This window comes from Glycine max, chromosome 4, assembly GCF_000004515.6.
Source record: "Glycine max cultivar Williams 82 chromosome 4, Glycine_max_v4.0, whole genome shotgun sequence".
Classification (NCBI taxonomy): Eukaryota; Viridiplantae; Streptophyta; class Magnoliopsida; order Fabales; family Fabaceae; genus Glycine; species Glycine max.
The window spans coordinates 49,692,418-49,714,031 of record NC_016091.4 but is presented as its reverse complement, the minus strand read 5'-3'; the positions used below and the strand labels follow the sequence as shown (position 1 = coordinate 49,714,031).

At 33.0% G+C, this 21,614-nt stretch overlaps 3 protein-coding genes across 4 annotated transcripts; 1 reads left to right on the top strand and 2 right to left on the bottom strand.

Moving 5' to 3' along the window:
- Positions 1–145: 145 nt before the first annotated feature.
- LOC100815723 (serine carboxypeptidase-like 42) lies at positions 146–4,092 on the bottom strand. Of its 2 annotated transcripts, XM_006578879.4 has the most exons (11): positions 3,697–3,830; positions 3,285–3,366; positions 2,972–3,079; positions 2,772–2,864; positions 2,497–2,589; positions 2,093–2,178; positions 1,670–1,948; positions 1,443–1,576; positions 1,021–1,113; positions 793–910; positions 146–652 (listed from the first exon to the last, which is right to left on the bottom strand). In XM_006578879.4, exons 1-11 carry the CDS (start codon positions 3,805–3,807, stop codon positions 485–487), a joined length of 1,365 nt encoding a protein of 454 aa, XP_006578942.1. In that variant the 5' UTR covers positions 3,808–3,830; the 3' UTR covers positions 146–484. The 2 variants fall into 2 exon arrangements, with proteins under 2 accessions (XP_006578942.1, XP_003522555.2); XM_003522507.5 differs by lacking the exon at positions 3,285–3,366 and having other exon boundaries at positions 3,697–4,092.
- A 3,973-nt stretch (positions 4,093–8,065) lies between these two features.
- On the bottom strand, positions 8,066–10,867 carry LOC100783320 (uncharacterized). Its single transcript, XM_003523351.5, has 5 exons — positions 10,527–10,867; positions 10,371–10,441; positions 10,119–10,294; positions 9,093–9,201; positions 8,066–8,664 (listed from the first exon to the last, which is right to left on the bottom strand). The coding sequence occupies exons 1-5, from the start codon at positions 10,783–10,785 to the stop codon at positions 8,356–8,358; spliced, it is 924 nt and encodes a 307-aa protein (XP_003523399.1). The 5' UTR covers positions 10,786–10,867; the 3' UTR covers positions 8,066–8,355.
- A 1,470-nt stretch (positions 10,868–12,337) lies between these two features.
- On the top strand, positions 12,338–19,946 carry LOC100782786 (vacuolar protein sorting-associated protein 45 homolog). Its single transcript, XM_003523350.5, has 13 exons — positions 12,338–12,677; positions 13,305–13,506; positions 13,650–13,729; positions 14,152–14,379; positions 14,694–14,819; positions 14,913–14,993; positions 15,094–15,235; positions 15,351–15,529; positions 16,912–17,067; positions 17,564–17,671; positions 17,765–17,886; positions 18,879–19,010; positions 19,374–19,946. The coding sequence occupies exons 1-13, from the start codon at positions 12,588–12,590 to the stop codon at positions 19,432–19,434; spliced, it is 1,707 nt and encodes a 568-aa protein (XP_003523398.1). The 5' UTR covers positions 12,338–12,587; the 3' UTR covers positions 19,435–19,946.
- The last annotated feature ends 1,668 nt before the right edge of the window (positions 19,947–21,614 follow it).

Sequence of the window (21,614 nt, the reverse complement as noted above, 5' to 3'; positions counted from 1 at the left end):
ATTTTATATTTTTTTAAAAATAAATATTTGTATCTTGGTTTGGTCAGAGTAGGATTCACATAGTTTAGTCAACATATTTAGAGTCTTATTTGGTCGGGATTAAATTCAATAAAAGACTCGGTCAAAATTTTAAAACAAAGATAAATTCACTCAAAATTACGTTGTATATTTTTTCCTGTACAATCAGGAATAAAGCACGAGCCTGTGCTTCCAAAATAAAGAATGTAGAACATGCAATGCAACTTGGGAATCAATAGGCTCCAAGAATGGAATATCTCCTCTTTTTTTTATTCCTTTTACTTACTTCCCTCTCTTTTCCATACATTAATTGATAAATAATAGCCTATAATTAGAGACTCCCTTCTCTTTCACTGCTTCCTCTAAAGTCTTGAGATCTAAGAATCAACTAGCTAGAGTGTAGAAGCTGCTATTTCCACTTGTTATGTATATGGCTGGCAGATCCATCTTCTTCTTAGTTATACTATTAATCATCAATTGAAGGGTGTGTTGTGTTTGGCAATCTTTTTCTAAGCACAAATGAACTAAAGAGATGGAGTGCTCTTGAAGGTTGTGCATAGGGTACCATGTGAGCAGCTCCTCTTACAGTGGCAAAAGTCAACAAATTTCCATACTCGGTTACCCAACCTCCAACCTATATATGCGTATATATAAATGCCATCAAATTAAACCACCCATACTTTATAAATTAGTGTAGAGAATAAAATTGCAAAACCTTACATAGAAAAATTATATGAAATTTTTCAATGTGCATAATTAATTGTTACAAAGTACCTGGCCTTTGTGGAACCAAGCTCCATATGGGACTGTTATCTTGAACTTTAGATCATGAGCTAGTTCACGAATTAGTGTTCGAGAACCTAGTAATGGCACAACAGAATCTTGGTCTCCACTGTGAGAATTTTACATAAATAATTAGTACTGTACGATAACTAAAAAGTATACATAAATATGGGCAATGATATTGATGACTAGTCTACTTTGTTGAATAAAAGTTACTACCTGAAAACCCATACTGGAATATGGTTTTGAACAATCTTTTTAAGAACTGGAAGGATATCTATGTTAGGATCAGTGTCGCTATAATTTAAGACCCTGCATGCAATGAAGAATATGTAGGGATATATTAGCTAGACATCAATAATGAAAGTAGAAAACAATGAGAAATGGAGTTTCATGTTTATCATGATTAAGAACTAAACGCACAACTACCAGGTTATATAGAATAATATAATATACTTTGGAGAATGCTAATTATTAAAAAAATCATTGCGATTCTCCTTGCATTCAAATTTGAAAGAAGATATATAAAGACAAGTTCATGAAATTCAATTTGTGGTATTACTTTGCTTGTCAGTTTGAACCATAAAGAAAGACAGAAAGATTACAATTGTTTCATTAACACCAAAATATGAATCACTTACCCACTGCACATGGACCATTGATACGGAAGATTGGTACGGTTTGCATGGAGAGCCTTCTGAACCTCAGGGAGGTTGAAATAAAAACTTCTTTCATAAGTCATACAAACATCTACACCTATGCTTATTTTAGTAGCCTGCATTAAAATAATCAAATTAATTAGTTTATAATTTTAATAGAAAAAACTTTTTAAAATATCAATAGAACAGCAAAGAAATAGGCACAGTACCATTTTTTTCAATCTCAGCTCTTGTTCAACTATGGATGGATAACACACATCCAGAATCACATCATAGTTGTTTATGTAATCGCCAACAATTTCATTTGCTTCATTTATTGCTTCATTGCATGATTTAGATACATTATGTGTACTTGCAAAGACATAATCATCAAAATCGCAATCATTCGTAATGGCTAGGCCAATTTCATCTGAAATCATTCCATGTGACCAGAAGTATTCATATGTTGCTTGTGCATCACGATCAAGTTTCAGAAGTGGGTTTCCAATCTAACAAATGATAAACAAGGAGGAAGGGGTAAAATAACTTACAAATTAAACAATAAAGGTAAGGTAACAGAGACTAGTCTACATGTAACATAAATATAAAAGAGTGAATTAATGCCAAAAGATGTCACGTGAAAGGGATCTTACAGCAACTCCTTTAATATTGAATTTGAAACCAGTTGAATGAGCATTGTAGTCCAAAAGAACATTAGCTAACTGTGGTATATAATGTCCTGCATATCACTATAAATGTTAGTAATAAACAAAAATATATTGTAGTTTGATAAAATAAAATAAAAAACACTTTTTCTTTCAAAAGGAAAATAAAAATGTAAACTAGGACAATAATTTTATGGCATGCCCCCTGCTAGGAATGATGACATAACTTTTCTGCATGTGCATGAATAATAGAATAAAAAGTTTAATCTTTGACTAAATCACGTCAGCTAATGTATTATATAGAATATTTTGGAACTCGAGACCAACTTTTTGGAATTTCAATTAAGATAAATAAATTATTAAAATTGAGATAATAATATTATTTGTTGGACCTGCATAGCTTTCTCCAGTAAGGAACAACTCCCTTGATCTGTAGGAAGGAAACTTCTCGTACCATTTCCGCAAGAACAGAAGCATATCAGTGGCTGGCAAAAATAAAAGGATTATTAAAGCTCAAGCCTAGTAAAACAAATTGAATAACATTTGAAATTATGCTTAGATAATTACATAAATTCATTCCCAGCTATAATAAAAGTCTGATATATTAATAAAGAAGAAAAATTTGAATGAAGAACACGAAAATATATTAATTGGTCACTCTATCTACCGGTGGAGGAGTCTCCAGAGTTGTAATCTGAAGTTTTGTTTGAATATGACCACCCAACTCCAGCTGGGGACTCCACAAAGAGAAGGTTGGATGCTATGAAAAAGACATAATATCATAATCAGGAATCAATGTAAACCCACATTATTCTCCAATATCACAAGGAAAATTCATGCATAAATATTGTGTCACATATATTATACCTCTATTCCAAGACATTGAATTTCTTCGGAGACCACGTCCATCACCTTTGGGATAAAAGGGACCCAACTCAGTGAAAGCACCTCCTCCAATGGAGGAACATCCCGGGCCTGAAAAAACAATGGTGCTTGCTCTGAGTTAAAGGAGTTCGACAAGTTTTATGAGTCACTAGTAATAATTGCAACAAGTGTAGACATTTATAATATATTTGATTGATGTAGCCATTATAGTTTTTTTTTAAAAAGTTGCATATTTCTTGTTAGTTATTGGTTGTAATTGTAAGCATCTTTCAAAAGCAATGCACTAGAGGAAAACCAGAGTTGTTTTGAAGTTTTGATCCAGAGGATGTCACTGAGAGGTCCAAGCAAATAGGATTTTCTGAGTAGGACAACACAACCTGAATTGGTAGGGACAAGCAAACATAAATGACAACCAACTATGCTTTTAAAAACATGAATATGAAAAAAATGAGACAAAATAACTTTAAAATGAACAGGAAAAAAAAACAAGCTAGAGACCATGACAAAGTATTGAAATTGAAGAGTATGAATGAAGGAAATTGGAAGAAACAAATATGAAGATTGAATTCAATCCTTAAGCACACAGAATTAGGTTTCATGAATACTAAAACTCTCACAACAGCTTAGAAAGGGATGATGAAGCAATGACAACTTTAGAAAGTAAAATCTTGATGATACAATTAAGCACAAGGTTACCAACTACCAACCTCCATTGAGCCAAAGAGTGAGGGGCTTCTTATCAGGGCCATTCTCAGCCTCCACAAAATAGTAGAAAAGGCTTCTCCCATGCTTGACATCAATATCAACATACCCTGCATATTGCTTGAACCCAACTTTGGGTTGGCCAGGTAAACTTACTATGAGATCCTCATCAGGGTACCCTTCTACTCCAACTGTGCCCATCATGCAGGCACACCCCACCACAATCAAGACCCCAACCAACCAACACCTTTTCATCTCAACAACTCCAAGTCCCACACCGGTCACAACTCACAAGAAACCCAACCTTTTTATCCATTCCCTCAGGGATCCTTGATTCTTATATACTGGTTCAAATATATTTTTAATTACTATTTGATGATCTCTATCAGTCACTAACCTTGTTCTGAATTTGGTCCCATCCTATCATATACAGTCAGAAGTTGGAATCAAGTGAAAATAAATAATGTCATAAGAAGGAATTAAAAATATTATATCTCTAGTTCACATTTGCTTGAGTATAAAATGAATATGACTATTTTAATTTGGTGCTTATATTTTACTATTATAATGTTATATTAATATTGCAGGGTTATAATGGTATTAAATAATGATAACAAATTCGAAAATACTAAGATGAGATTAAAAATTTCCACGATTATATTTAATAACCCATCAGTTAAGGGCCGTAAGGCATGCATTAAACTGAATCCTTTCTTGTCATGTGACCCAAAAAGAAACTGAATCCTTTCTTCCCTCTAAAAAGGGCAATTTGTTTCTTTATAGAACAGAATGAATAGAATTAATTATGATTCCATATTACCATACCTTTAACTGAACAGATTCTGTTAATGGGAGGAAAGAAGCACGTGAATCCCGGATTTTTCTTTAACAAAAAGGTAAGTTCCCACCTCAAGATCTGAATTGCATAGAATATGTTATTATATGTCCTCAAATCAAATGCGTGAATAAATGGTATGAGGAGTTGAATTTTCTTTGGTCGATTATAACAAGAGAATTTTAACAACAGTGGTGGTATTTTATTTTTGCATTCAACGATGTAACACAGAGACAATAGTCCTTTATATTAATGGTTAATGCCGCACTGCGACACATCAACATCATTCGCATGCAACGAATACGCCTTATTCTGCCGAAAACAGAGAGACAGAGCCAAGAAAGTAGCATAGTGGGGAAGGTTATGAGTCTTATGACTAAGGGTCGATAAACACCAGACACTTTCTGTTGGGCCTAGGAACTGCAAATATGCTCACAAAAAGATTATATTGGATTGTCCTAATATTTATTGTAGTTTTTATTTATGTTTAGAATAATATGATGTTAACACTAGTTAATTTTTAGTTTTTCTATTAATTAAAAAATTTATTTAATTATTCGATAAATAAGTTTTTTTAATAATTTTTAGTATTTTTTGAAATGATACTTAAACTAACATTTTTTAAAATGCTAACTTATAGTTCTTATATTTTTTATTTTATTTTTATCTTCAATATATTTATTAAATTTTCTTATTATTTTTTAAAATAAATCATAATTTTATTATTTTTATATCATTTTATCATTTTCAGCTACTTTAACAGTTAATTTTATCAAATACTTATATTTTAATAAATTAATTTTTAATTTTTTAACTTTTAGCTATCAATCGATTTTTTCAGCTAGCTTTTTCCAACATAACCTTATTATCCACTGATTGGCATTAATTAGAACTATATATAAATCTATTTCTTCTTTAGGAAATGAATGAATGAAAATATCTCATTTTTTATTTTATAGTTTTATTTCTATTTTTGTCTTAGTTTAATGAGGAGTGATAAGAATATATTTTTTAACATATTATTTGATTGGTTAAAATTTATTAAAAAATATAAAATTCAAAGAAAAAATTATTAAATATGATATTATTTTCAATAAATTACAACCGATAAAAAAGAATGTGTTAATGTTAGAAAATGTGTTTCCCGCGTTTTTTTAGGTTAATTCTTGTAGGCCTGGTTTCAGCTTCCTAACGCTTTCAGCAACGGTAAACAAAATGTTCCAAAGTTGATAAGAAAATAATCAAAGTCACAAGTAAAAAAAAAACAAAGTGGGTATCTTCTTTTGGACCTATTTTGGTGGCAGATTCATGATTCGGGTTCATTGCTTGAGAGGGAATATTTATTAATTTTGAATGTTTAGGCGTGTTGCCGTCCTCCAATGAGAGAACACAGAAAGCTGAAAAAGGAGCAGAGTTCTGTTTCCTTGTTTTGGAAGGCGCAACTACTAGTCTACCACCTTACCTGCAATCTCGCCGCACTTGCTTCTCTCACTTTCTGCGTCTCATCACCAACCGTGCCACATAGTATTGTTTAAGGTTTCTACTTTATTGCCCGCGTTTTACAAAAGATAAGTAAAGAGGAGGCAAAACACTTTATACCTTTTACAAACATGCGCGGGGCTCAAATTCAGAAAAAGTAAATTGCCATGACATTCCTTAGATTTCTTCAACTTATACGTAAACATCCTTTTTCTTAACGTTTATAGCAGCTTCTTTATTGAGTACTCGGTGTAATATCTTTAAAAAATGTGAGGTACAAGGAGTGTAAGTGTGATATTTATCACACAATTAATGTAGGTAAAAAAAAATGGGGGGATTTTGAGAGAAATTTGACAAAACTACAAATTTATTAGTGTAATTTACTTTAACTTATTATACAACCGTTGATACTACTAGTTATATACAATTACTTTATTACAATACATTATACATACAAAGTACAAACATTTACATAGACAAATCTAATAAATCTTAGAAGAGAAAGTGAAGGGAGATATAAGGTTGAGTCAATGGATAGTTAAGAAAGAAAAAAAATGTAATAGACTCGATTCCTCTTGTTGACAAAAAAAACTAATAATTAATACACATCTTACATTTACATATACAGACGTGTGTGTTCGTGGCACTTTTTTTTCTCATATAAACTAAACTGTATGTCAATTAGACATTTGATTTGAAAAATTGTTCTACAAAAACGAAAAGGTCAGCATACTAGTTTTGTCTACTTACGAAACAGGACTTTAATACCATAAGATATATCAAAGTTATTGGAGCTAAGAAAAAGTACATTTCACAGAAAAGTTGTAGGTTTACACAATATATATAGACCATTAGTTTTTGCAAGGGTTACCAAACCCCGTTCACAGCCTGATTCACAAAAATGGATCAACAGACTTTAAACTCATCGTCTTGTGTCTGGCAAGAAAGATTTATGTGCATCATTGTCAGTAATGGTACTTGTCTATACCAAAAGTCAACAGAACATTCAAAGCATTTAGAAAAATGACTTCTCTTTGTTCAAATTGGCAATTATGTCACTTCTGCAAAATGATATGAGCGCTTGAATAAGACCATACACCCATAAGAATCCTAGAAAACTTTATTTTTAGAGCAATTTACAATCATATAATAGTCTTTAACTATTTCTCTTTGTACAATTTGGATAAATCGACTGAGTATAACAAATACCTATGCCCTTTAAACTTAACACTCGAGGGTCTGTGGACCATCCAAGTGAGGACTCTTTAGAACGGGTAGGCCTCTTACCCTTCTTAATCACATTCAATGAATAGGCAATATTCCTTTGGATCACATACACTAGGTCACATGGAGAGAGCTAATTGGATTTTCTTGAGGACTCGTCGGTATGTTAAGATATGAACATTTTTTATCACATCTTATATTTCTCTTATTTTATAAAGATATTGTATATTTTGTAACATTAATATAATTTCTCTTTGAGATAGGATCTGATGTATTAGGTAGGTAGAATGGAGTGTCTTTCATTTCTTTTTATATTAAATTTATCTGGATTGATTATATTTAATTTAGTTTGGTTTAGATATTATTTTTTTTGGATTGATCTAAAACCGATCCAATTAAAATTTGAAGTAAAAAAATCAATTAATTGAATTAACCAAAGTGATTTAATTGGTTTGATTTGGATTGTTGAATTCACCAAGTCAATCTAATGTGATGAACACACTTATGACTTAAGTGTGATCCAATGCATTGAAATTTACACAAATTTTCTTTTTTTTTTTTTTTTTTTTTGAAGATAAGATGACAACTGGATAAATAAGCAAGAAGCTACGAAGACTTGGTAATTCAAGTGATGATATGAACCAATACTTTGCAAGAGACTTATTCATTGTCTAATCAATATTTGGATTATGAGATGATATTTGACTCGAGCTTATAGATAGGAATCATAAAATGATCTCAATCTCATTGTCAAACACACCCTTGGGGAAAACTGCAATGTATGTCACAGATATATTGCTTGAACCAAATGTATTTTCCATAGGAGGCAACCTGAATTGGATAGAATCATCATTATGGATAACAAAACTCTCATTGAACAACATGTCTAGAACTCAAATTCAAGACCATTGGTTAAGCTGAAACAATCCAATGTCTCTTGATCCACTCGCATCTCTTAATTTGTTTTCTGCTTTACATTTCACACGAACTAGTTAGAACATGAGCAGTATATGTGCTAATTGTTCTAATTATCTATTCATGCAGTCTATATGCATGTACATATACAGACGCACATACAGACGAAAAATGGAAATCTAATCATAAACTTTGGGGGAAAATAAATTATTTAAATATCAGAGTGCAACCGTACAAAACGTAAGGAATCAAAGGGGGTGCTTAAACGCCATTCTCTTTGCTTTTTATTCAGTGGTCTTCCTTTCCCTGCTTTCTGTCTGTTGACTTTTACATCTGCTAAACCCCAGGTACAACATTTTGTTTCCATGTCAAAGGATTCAAGCCTGAAGACACCATCACCTTCTGCAGCTGGATTATTTAGATCATCATTAATGGCATATTTCACATACATTGGTCGTTCCTTGAATCGATCTAGGTCATCTGGAATCCGAACTATTCTTTCAACGCCAGGAGAAGACACCTAAAGGAACACATATCAGAAACGAGCTAATAGAACCAATAACATGAAACATTGATGATCAAAATTTCAATCCCTTAGCATCATCCCTCAAAATCTAGAGGGTAAAACATAATAACCTTTGCCCTATAAGCTGCGATGGATCCCAAAATTTTAAATTGTAGGAGCAATATTCATATATATAAATTTGTGGGGACAATATACTTTTTTACTACATTTCACTTTATGGGAACAACTTGTAGTTATACATATTAAAAAATAAAAATCTTGGGGAGCAACTGCCCCCAAACCTCAAAACCTAGATCCGTCCATGTCCATAAAAACATTGTCCATAGCTGTGTGGATTTGATTAAGTCACACATGAAACTAATAGGATAGAAGAGTACTTCATAATTGGTGCTTATATATATTGATCATACTTGAAATGGTACCTCCAAACATATATTGTCAGGAACAGATTTGGCAAGTTCTGCTTCATCCAATTTTGCTCTATATGTTGCAGAGAAGGCTTCAATATCTTCCAGGCTGGGGGAACCAGACCTATAGGCAGAACTCAACAATTAAGCCAGCCATTCACTATAATAGCAAGTTCAGCAGCAGATTAAGCATAAATGGAATATTAATTCGAGCCACAAATTGCATCGTGTGAAAAACACGAAATGATCTAGATTATCCATACTTGGTTAGTGCCGGTGTAATTAAAAGCCAAAAAAAAATCATTGAGCAATGTACACAAAGGAATAGCATTTACTGTCTTTAATTATATGGTGAAAAGTCCTGTCATAGGTCATGAAAAAGGTTTTCACTCCAACTGTGATAAATCAGGCACTCCATACCAATCTAAACACATGGTATAATCATAAAAGTCTTAGACCTTTTCTTCGTTAGGAGAAATGCAAAAAAAGACAGAAGTATTGTGCTTTACAGTCCTTAAACTACGTAAATAAAACCTTTGTTTTCTTATGGGGCATAGAAATACTGAATACCAATAAATTGCATTCAACTTCAACATTTCCTTTTTCTGTAGATCTTCTTTACAGATAAATTGCAACAGTTGCTCACATACTGATCAAATGGTTCCAAATTCTGGAATCTGGCCTAGACACCCTATCTGAGTATACCAAATATGACCGAAAGAAATAAGCCTCAGAATAACTATAAATAACAGGAGCAATTGACCTAAAAGAAAGATAAAACTCGATATAAAATCACTTCTTAGGGAGGAAAACATTGTTATATAGCACGTAAATTTCACCAGACGACCATCTCTAAAATTCCCTAGATATCTTAGATATACATACATGCGTTATTTCATAGACAATTGGACAATCCCTGCATATTATATCTGATCCCACAATTACATAAATTAAGCAAAGATTCATCACAAACAGTTCAGTATAGATATGCCTTTATTCATAAAAGCATAACTACTACTAATATTAATAACAATGTCTTACTTTTTGGAAAGGTTCTCAATGCGAACTTGAATGGTGCAGTTGACCAGTGTTCTAAAAGCATAAATTTGCAATTCGCCATCGAAGGAGAGAGTAACCTCTTTAGCAATGGCTAGTGCTTTTTTATCCCACCAAGTTCCGGCGAGGGAGATTCCGCCACCTGCGCCGCCATCACCTGCCTTCAAAACGTGCAAAATCACATCGTAGTCTCAAAAACACGCATTTATCCACCTAATTTTCCCAACAAAAACTTACATAAGGCACACCAGCCTCCTCTTCGTATTCCTCTTCTTCCTCATAGTATTCATCGCCATCCGCTGCTTCATCTGCGCAATGAATCGAGAAATTCAACCGAGTCTACGAAAAGACAAAGAGAAACAATGAAAATTAAGAGATTGAGTGCAGTTGTACCGTATTCAAATTCGTCAAGGAATTCTTCTTCGTCGTCGTCGTCGAATGAAACTTCTTGCACGATGGAAGATTCTAGAAGCGGCTCAGAATCAGAGTCTCTACTTTTGCCACGTGGAATAGGAACTAGAGGCTTTGGACGAGTGTAGGGAGAAGTTGAAAACTGAAAAGAGAAAGTTCTTACACAAATGGGAGCAGCACAGAATGGTGAGGGAATTGCACTTACAGAAGGACTCAACCTCCAAGCCTTGATCAAATCCATATTCGGCTACAAGAATCTAGTGCCAAGCCAAACCACCAAAAGATGTAACCAAATCTTTTGGGTATTGCAAGTGCAACGGCCCAATCCCACACATCCAATCCTTTTGGGCTCTGTAAAAATAATAAAAAATCCATGAAGGTGCCACCATGGGATGATAAATTGGTTTCTCAAAATATAAAATAAATTTACTCTAAATATATAAAAGTGTGTTAAATTAGTTCTCTCATTACATTTGTGGAATCAAATTTTAATGCTCAAAAGACTAATTTCACAAAAAATTATATTTTTTAGGACAAATTTTGCAATAAATTGTAAATTTTAAGATTAATTTGTGATTAAATTATCTGTAAAATTAATTTTTCGTATTTTTAACATATTTAAATACTAAATTTGAATTTTTTTATCATTTAGATATCAATCAATTTATTAGCACCTCATAATTTCAATGATGAATTTGACTATTTATAAAAAATTGTAAATAGGTTTATGTTAAAAAATAAAAATCATTCCGGAATTTTAATTATTGTTTTTAAAACAATACTGTCCATTTTAAGTAGTATATTCATGACATAAAAAAAGTAGTATATTCATTATATATCACATTTTCACGATAATTCTTGTCATTTTTTTTGGTGAATTCGATAATTCTTGTCACGAAAATATATGTTGGAGCAACATCTATGACTACTGATTTGTCTAGCTATATATAAGATTAACTGATTGAGCACTTGTTCTGTAAGACAAAAAAAAGATTAAGCACTTGTAGAAAAAAGAAGTAAAATGTATTAAATTTCTCTATAATTTTATAATAAAGTGTAATAATATTTTTTTACCACAAATCATCCCATTCATTTACCAAAATTAAAATAAAAAAAAATCCTCTCATCACTTCATCTTATGAAGGAACTTCTTTATGTTGGGCAAATTAAGTTGTCTGTCAACTTAACTCAATATTGTATCAGGGTATTCATCTAATATAGTAAGAAGGACAAAATGGAACTTGCTATTAAACTAATAACTCACTGTTGGACTAGTAATTCACTTATTCAACATTCTGGTCAAGTTAATAATTTAAGTCTAATACCATTAGTTATCAACTTGCAATCCTTAAGTAATTACAGACCAGATAAAATTGTGTGCAATTTAGGTATGTATAATAAAATTTCTAGGTAAACTTTTGCTTATAGCCTTGACATACATTGATGTCCTACACGGTTTCCCCATCCTAACAATTTTTGTGTACCAAAAAAAGTCATCAAACTGAAAATTAAAGTTATCATTTATTCCTAAACTACTCCATTTATATTTCTGCGAATTAGAATTTCTGTTTTTCACATGTAGAGCCTCGAAGTTAATTTCAAAGTTTATTTTTTATCTTATTCTTTATTTTTACATAAACAATTAATATTCATTAGTGTAAATAAAAACAATTTTTTTATCTAAGTGAGAATCTGGAAATAATTAACTAGTTAATAACATTTTATGATTCAGTAAAAAAAAAAGAACATATTATGCATATATAAAATATAATAAAGAAAAAATAAAGAGGTGACCAAACAAAGTAAAGGAGTCGCAACAAAAATTGTCATAAAGACAAAAACAACTTCTAAAACGGTGCGTTTGGAACGAAGTGTTCGTCGTCCTCGTTCGTCGTGGATCTGAATTTCTGAATTGTGAAGTCTGAACCCCTAAGCTTCTCTGCTCCTTCCTGATTCGCTTTCGCTGCAGTTAAACACTTGAACTGGCTCAACGATTCATCATCTTCACGGAGAGATTCAAGTTCTACACTACACATACATAAGATGGTGGTCACATCCTCTGCGCGCGATTACATCAATCGCATCTTGCAGGACATCTCCGGCATGAAGGTTCTCATCCTCGATTCTCAAACGGTACTTGCACTTTGTCTCAACGATCTCCCACAATGTTGGGAAATCCGATCAAAATATCAATCAATCATTTTTTTTTCTTTTGAATAAAAAATTACTTGTGTTGTTCACCGTTGGATCGATTTTTCTTACTTATTTATTTATTTTTCCAATTGTCACTCTGAATCATGGACGATTTAGTGCCACTCGTGGTAGTTCCAATTATCTATTTGCAATTTTTCGTGGACCGTGAGAACAGATTGTAGTTTTGAAAGCACTGTGAATTGACGGCGAAACTCCGCATTATATGAATATATGTATTTTTCATTAAGGGAAACAAAATCATGAAGCTCCCTACTTTTGACAACTATAACGGTTTGATTGATTATTGTGATATTGGTCTCTTTTGACATTATGCTCGTAAGTTATAATGTTGATATGTTTGTGTAAACTGTAAAGTCACTGTCGGTGGTTTTATGGCCAAGACACTAAAGAATTATGAGTTTGGCTTATACGATTTTGTTTTACTTCATCAAAACCATAAGTCAACCTGCCAAACGGACTTGGTTTGTAGAATTTATTTGCTTGAGCTTATTAAGGAGGAAAATGGTGTTCTGATGTGGAGTCCACTTTTTCGGAAAATTGGTGCAGGTAGGTATTGTGAGTGTCGTGTATTCACAGTCGGAGCTTCTTCAGAAAGAAGTGTTTTTGGTAGAGTTGGTAGATTCTATTTCCAAGTCAAACGAATCAATGTCGCATCTCAAGGCTGTTTACTTCCTTCGACCTACATCGGAGAATATCCAGCTTTTGCGCCGCCAACTGGCTAGTCCTAGATTTGGAGAGTATCATCTATGTAGGTTCTTTAAATTTTTTGCTTGAATCTTAGATAAGATACAGGGCAATCCTTTAGAATTTAATTTTTAATTTCCCCTTGTTAAGTAGTAATTTTCTCCCATTGATTTGAAGACACTTTGTGAATCCATTCTGAAATTACAGTTTTCTCCAACATATTGAAGGACACTCAGATTCACTTACTTGCTGATTCAGATGAACAGGAAGTTGTCCAGCAAGTTCAGGTAGTTATTTATGTGTGCACTTTACTGCTTACTTTTTTCCTTCCTGTTTGGCCTACTTTGCTATAACCATTTTGTGGTTTTTGAGCTGCATAAAATTTTGTGATGACAGATGCTTGTCTGAGAATTCATTTTAAAATAGATGAGAAAAATACAGATCATTTGATAGTGTCACAAAAATATTATAAGTTCTCATGAAAAAAATCCCTGATGGAACATGGAAGGATATCCGCTTCTTTCTTATTCCTTCTATAATTGCATAGTTTGCTTATTCACCATCCTGTTCTTTATCTGACAAATGACTCCACATTTGTTGAGCATGAAGCCTTGAACCCCCCAACCTTTATGTTTCAAATTGCAATCTCAAATGCAGGGTTTGTGTTGCAATGTTTAATTCTGACACAGTTGTTGTCCTGATCATCCAGGAGTTCTATGCAGATTTTGTTGCCATTGATCCGTATCATTTCACTTTGCACGTGCCTTCACATTACATATATATGCTCCCAGCTATGGTAGATCCTTCAACAGTGCAGCGCTTCTCTGATAGGGTTGTTGATGGTCTTGCAGCTCTTTTTTTGGCATTAAAACGAAGGCCAGTAATTAGGTATCAAAGGACATCTGACATTGCAAAAAGGATAGCACAGGAAGCAGCTGTGAGTTCATGCACTTTTTCTAACTCACTGCATTTGTTTTTTGTTTATATTAGATAATTATATATGCATTTTGGAAATGTGGTTACCAGTTTATTTGATGAATTCAAGCTTTTATATCTTCATCATTTATATGATTTTGAATCAGATAGAGCTTTTCTTTGAGCACATGCATACTGCTGTACACACATAGTTAATGTATATGTTCTTTTGGCTGGCATTCTGGCAATGGGTGTATCACAGCATGCCATATTTATCATTAATGATTGTGCTTGCACACATAGTGAAAACTAATTTACGTTACTGGGCTTGAACAGAAATTGATGTACCAAGAGGAAAGTGGTCTTTTTGATTTTAGGCGAATGGAAGTTTCTCCACTGCTGTTAGTGATTGACAGGAGGGATGATCCTGTAACCCCACTGCTAAATCAATGGACCTATCAGGTATCTGGAAGATTAACATATCTCTAGTGCTTATAATCTGATAAGTTGTTTATTCATATAAGTAATGCTCAATTGTGGTGTTATACTGTACAGGCTATGGTTCATGAATTAATAGGAATCCAAGACAACAAAGTGGACTTAAAATCCATTGGTAAATTTCCAAAGGATCAGGAGGTTGGAACATTTCTTAAACTGGGTAATTATGTCATTAGTGTATTGCATTACAGAATTTGTGCTCATTAAAAGGTAACTTTTTTGCTATTTTTTGTTACAGGAGGTTGTGTTATCATCAGAACAAGATTCATTTTTCAAAGCTAACATGTATGAGAATTTTGGAGATATAGGTATGAATATCAAGCGGATGGTTGATGAATTTCAGCAAGTGTCAAAAAGTAACCAGAACATCCAAACAATAGGTTTGTATTGTTATTCTCTCACATCAGAGTAATAAATTTCTGTCATCTGTGAAACTTATTTATACTTGGTGGCATAGTATAAAATTCACTGATTTTATGATTTGACTCTTGGCAGAGGACATGGCCAAATTTGTTGATAATTATCCTGAGTACAGAAAAATGCATGGAAATGTGACCAAACATGTTACTTTAGTAACTGAAATGAGCAAGATAGTTGAAGAGCGAAAACTTATGTCAGTTTCGCAAACAGAACAGGAGTTGGCTTGCAATGGAGGACAAGGAGCTGCTTTTGAGGTATATATTATATGGTCTTAATTTATTGAAATATTCTCCTTGCTTTTGCTCTAATTTCAGAAGTTTTGGATGGTCATTAAATAAAGGTTAAAGTAAATAATTTTTTTTCGAGTCCCAGGACTAGGGTTCTGATAGGAACTGAATTGAAAAATAAGAACTGAAGGTATTATTTATACGGAAGTAGTCACTGAATCCAAAGGAATGAGCCTCTGTTACAGAATTCAAAACATAAACTATATGAAGATTGAAATATTGAGTGGGAGCTTGATAGGGACTTGGGTATTATGGAGTGCCCAAGTCCCACATTAAGTAGTATGAGATACTTGGTGGAGTACTTAAGTGGCTTGGTACTCCCCCTTTAACTGCTAGCTTTTAAAGGAGGGTTCTCCTAGTGCTTGGGTGCTTATCAATTTGTATCAGAGTTGGTTCTTAATGTCTTGGAAAGGGCTACTTATGGAGGGGATGACCATAAGGCTGAGTGAAGTGTCATAGAGTGCAGCCGCCGGAAGGTTGGCTCTCAAGGGCCATGCTTTGATAGGGACTTGGTATTAAGTCCCACATCTAGTATTAGGATGCTTGGTGGAGTACTTAAGTGGCTTGATTCTCCCCCCTTTAACAGCTAACTTTTAAGGGAGGGTTACCCTAGTGCTTGGGGTGCTTATTAGAGCAAGCTCCAACTTACTACAAAAAAATGGAAGACATAAGAAGGGAAAGGACCCCTGCACTGAGAAGTGAGAAAGGACTGACTCCTACTCTCAGCTATTCCCCAATGATCCTTTGCAAATGCTGTCATACCTTCCAACCCACCTCCCCTGTCCCCTCTATATAGAATTGTTACCATCTTTCTCCACTCATTAATTGCACTTGTCCTTTCTGTTACGCCCATCCTTCCCTTACCCCTTCTCTTCTTTATTTGCTAGCTCCTAACTGCTGGTCCAGTATGCCCAACAATGGGTTACCCATTAAGCTTCATATGGTTTCCCTCATAAATTGCTATTTTCATGGATGAAATGAGTTTTTCTGACTTACTCTATACTCATAATTCCATTTTTTTTTCCAATGTGGGACTTCTTCACTCATATTTGACTTCCCAGCAATGATACAAAGTAAAAACAACAATCAACAGTGTAGTATAAGAGTAAACAAATCCTTGAATAATATTCATCTTTAGTAGTTTGGTTTCACTTGGCAAAATATTCATGTGTATCATGACAGATTATATGGTATACGTAAATGAAGCAATCTTTTTATTATAACCCCCTTCCCCTACATAAAAAAAAGGTTTTCTATTTTCCCTTGTTAATTGTTATTATATGTACTGATGAAAACTTTAAAACAATAAAGGTGATAACTTATGTCGTCTCTAATGTAATCTCCTGCAGGCAGTGACAAATCTACTAAACAATGAAAGCATATCAGATGTGGACCGACTACGTCTGGTCATGCTGTATGCTTTACGATATGAGAAAGATAGCCCTGTTCAATTAATGCAGCTCTTCAACAAATTGGCTTCCAGATCTGCCAAGTACAAACCTGGGGTAAACTAATTTAAACTGTTGCTTTTCTTCTTAAATCCATTATTCTCATGCATGAATGTCTGAATGTCAGTCTCTAAACCTTATGGGAACTTGTACCTTTTAATCCTTTGGATAATTGAGTAGTGATGGCGAGACTATTTGGGGTTGTTTTGTCTTGTCATATCACTGGCTTTGGATTCTCAATGTAGAAATTTACATTCAATTAGATTAAAAGTTAAGAGGGCGAGCCCTGGTGCAACGGTAAAGTTGTGCCTTGGTGACTTGTTGGTCATGGGTTCGAATCCGGAAACAGCCTCTTTGCATATGCAAGGGTAAGGCTGCGTACAATATATCCCTCCCCCATACCTTCGCATAGCGAAGAGTCTCTGGGCAATGGGGTACGATGTTTTTAGATTAAAAGTTAAATTAAGAACAGAATATGGATGGATGCCACTGTTGTTTTTTATATGGTTACATGAGAAAGTTACTGATATTGATCTTTGTTGTGGCGCCACAGCTTGTCCAGTTTCTTCTGAAGCAAGCAGGTGTTGACAAGAGAACTGGTGATCTTTTTGGAAATCGAGATCTAATGAATATTGCCCGTAACATGGCTCGTGGTTTGAAGGTATGCATAGAAATATTGTGATTATTATACCATATCCTTGATGATCCAAGTCTTCAATCTTAAAAACTCTTGCTTTTCTGAGTTTTGGTGCAGGGTGTTGAGAATGTTTACACCCAGCACCAGCCACTTCTGTTTCAAATCATGGAAAGCATTGTCAAAGGGAGGTTGAGAGATGTGGACTACCCATTCATTGGAAATCACTTTCAACAGGGAAGGTTTGTCCTATTAAATATAAACTTTTAATTGTATCTTTTTTGTGAATTTCTAGATGTAACTTGGTTTCTATCATGATTAGTGATGCCACTACATTGCTTCCTGATTGCTAAATAATGTTATATTTAATGAAGTGAAATAACAGTGACAAACTTCTTAGTTTTTAGCACTAACTATTTATCAAATTGATGTAGAAAATTATTTCAATTGTCTACAATGTAATGTGGCACCATTTATGTGACAAATCATATAAGAAATTCAACGTGTAACGAGGTAGGACAGGCTTCACTTTGGGAACACATTAATAAAGGTGCACTATCTTGAGTTTTCGCAACACAATAGTAGTGGGTTCAATCACTTGATATGTACAGAATTCTGCAATTCCTTCTGTATTATACTTATAGTTTATTTTATCCATAGTACAGAACCCCATAATAGATTGGTGGCTATGGTCTCCAAGGGAAGACAAATACTAATCCCATTCTGCCTATCCTTACAAAGTTTTAACAACCTTAATCTGAGCTGTTACTGTTTATAACTTCTGCCATGTGGTAGCACTGACATCACATGATTTTATCCCTTGCAGCTCTGGTCTATGCCCTATGCTTTTCATAACCTCTCACAAATCTGTAAATTATGCAATCTGTTAAATGTCTTATGTTTGACTAACAGCTGCAAGAGTAAACTATACTTTTGGAGTTAATCTGGTTAGTTATCTGATAAAGCTATTGTAGGTCTATCTGAATTTTTCACGTGCTTCATTTTAAAAAAGGATTATTTAGAAGTTTGAAAATTTTCAATGCAAAGTTTTGTGTTTAATATTTGTTCAACTCCTGCGTCCTGACAAATCATCTAGTAAAAGGTTTTTTGACCAGTAGTCCAGTACAGACAGCGCATTTGTAATAGGAAGTTTTTAATCTTTATTAATAGCCATTATTATCATAGAATTATGGAATAATCAGATCTTTGTTGTTGATGACTAAATGAAAAGCAGGCCACAGGATGTGATCATCTTCATTGTTGGTGGGACAACTTATGAGGAGTCACGGTCTGTTGCTTTACAAAATGCCAGCAATACCGGCATTCGTTTTATTCTTGGCGGCTCTTCTGTTCTTAATTCTAAAAGGTATGATTAAGTCATAAAGATAGTTTGAATTTGATTAGTGGAGATGTCCACTTTGTTTGCTCCAGTTGTGCTTTCAATTTGGCATGCTAGAATTGATAATAATTTTTTAATTTACAGTTCCAATTTTATCTTGTGTAATGTGTTGACTGCAAAACATGAAAGGAGTCATAGTTTGGGCTAGTTAGTCATTTTAAATGTTGCTCGAAGTGAGTTGGTTTTGACTTACAGATTGATGGCTTTGTTATAGTTGGTTGTTCATTGATTGGTTCAAGGTGCTTTAGTTAACTGCAAAAACATTCAACTTGCTCGGCACCAGGTAACAGTCTGGATTTCTTAGTAACAGGTGTTTTTGTAAATTTACAGGTTTTTGAGGGACTTGGAAGAAGCTCAAAGGGTAGCTCGTTCTAGCACCACTGTCATTTGAAGTTTATGCTGGCACATTTTGCATCTAGAGGGCCAGAGTTTTTACAGCTTCAGGCTGGTTGATTTCTGCTTTGAACACATGTATATGTATTAAAATATGTTGCAGAAGGAGCTTGATGTGTGGAATCAGACTTGATCCATTGTTGCTGCAGACGATCATCAACCATTTAACAGGTTAGGTACTAGTTGGTTCATTGCAGATGAGTGTGCTTTGAGATAGAAGTGTGAGAACTTCAATGTCAAACCGGGGCCCCTCTCTTTTGTTCGTGAGGAAAAAAGTAGACACGGAACATATAGGTATGATGAAAGAAACCTTTTTTTGGTCATCATTTTGGCTGATCAAGTCTAATGGTTTTATTTGACACTTGCTAATGAAAGAACAATTTTGTATAATCATGTAATGAATGTCTCATTCTTTTGTATACCAACAAATGTCTTCCATTTGTAGATTAACGGATCCATAATAAGTTCAGGCTGAGACAAAGTTGTGATTAATATATTATTTTTATACTATGCACTTGTTGATGCCATTTTGTCTGTTGGAAAATGTCATGCAAAGATCAAAGAACGTCTGGGCTGATAATCTTTTTATTCTGATGGAACCACTGATAGACTACTAAAGATTCAATTCATTCAAAAGGCCATACTAAAGATTTCATCAAGACGTCAAAATCTCGTGCACTTATATCTTGTGCAGCGTATGATTTTTATTTTTTTTATATTTCAACTGAAAAAGAGTAATAATAATTGCACAATTATCGTTTATGAAAAATTTCACCCTTTATAAGTTAAACCATTGATAATAAGTCTACAGTCCCAACAATAAGTTAGACTAACATATGACATTTTAATTAAAATTGATAAATGAAAATACAAATTCCAACTTAATGGAATATCGAGGCTCTTAATTCATGTTTTAATTGAATGAAATGTATTTTATTTTTTATTTGTCCTATTTTTTGACAAATTAAAAATTGATTATAGAAGATGACAATAAAACTTGTTAGCTAAAAAAGTAATATTTAACTCAGTTTTAATATATGTAAAGAATTAATGAAATCTTAAATTCAGGTCATAAAATATAACAAATGTGTATACTCTAGGTTAAAATGTATTTTTGATTGTTATTTTTAAAAAAATTTATTTTGATTTTTTTTTAAATATTCATTTTGGTTATACTCTCAAATTTGAGATAATTTATTTTATTTTTAAGAGGTTCATTTTGGTTGTTGAACTCTCAAATTTAAGTTAATACAATTTTGGAGCATGATTTTTTTTATGGCCAATGTTAAATTTTTTGGACTTTCAACTTTAGTTTTTTTAGCACAATTTTGAATTTAATTTTCTTTTATTAATTCAGGTAACAATAAGTATTTAAGTTTAAGAATTAAAGTGATAACATACAAATTTATTTTTGAATTTTATTATTTTTTGAAGAACTAAAATAATAGTGTCTCACACTTTTGAAGACTAAAGTGCGTATTCCCCCCTATTTTTTAATAGAATTATGTATATATAACTAGTTAAAAATATTCAAGACATATTTGACTATTTGTTAATCATTAGGCATCCGTAGCAAACACGACGATTTTGTTAACGTATATAGTACCAATTCCTTGATGACTGGATTTATCAAGAAAATTAGTATTTACGTTGTTTCCACACCTTTCATATCATTATTTGTATATTAACATTGAGTTTGCTACAGAAAAAAAAAACATTGAATTTCTCTAATTTGTTTTCTTAAAAAATATATTTTCTTATCATATCAATTACTATATTATTTTTATTTTTTCATACTTACAGCAGAAATCATTATTCTGCCTCTGACTGTTTGGCAAGAAGAATGGGTGAATGTTTGGTTTTTCGTAGATAGAACTTGAACGGACGTTTCAAAGGACATTTCTTTGTTACTTTTGCCTTGAACGGACGTTTCAAAAGACATTTCTTTTGATATTGTTAAAAAAAATATTATTTTAGTTCCAACATGAGGTAAAACATAATTTTGGTGCAAGACCATGCTTAAATGATGTGATGATAAACATAAAGATATAAGAAAATAATGATATAAAAATAAGATGAAAGAAAAATTGAGAATGCATTTAATATTTTCCTTGGCAGAAGGAACACCTCCTTGGTAAGAGATTTAGTTAGGTTTGTTGAATAAAATAAAGTGGATGG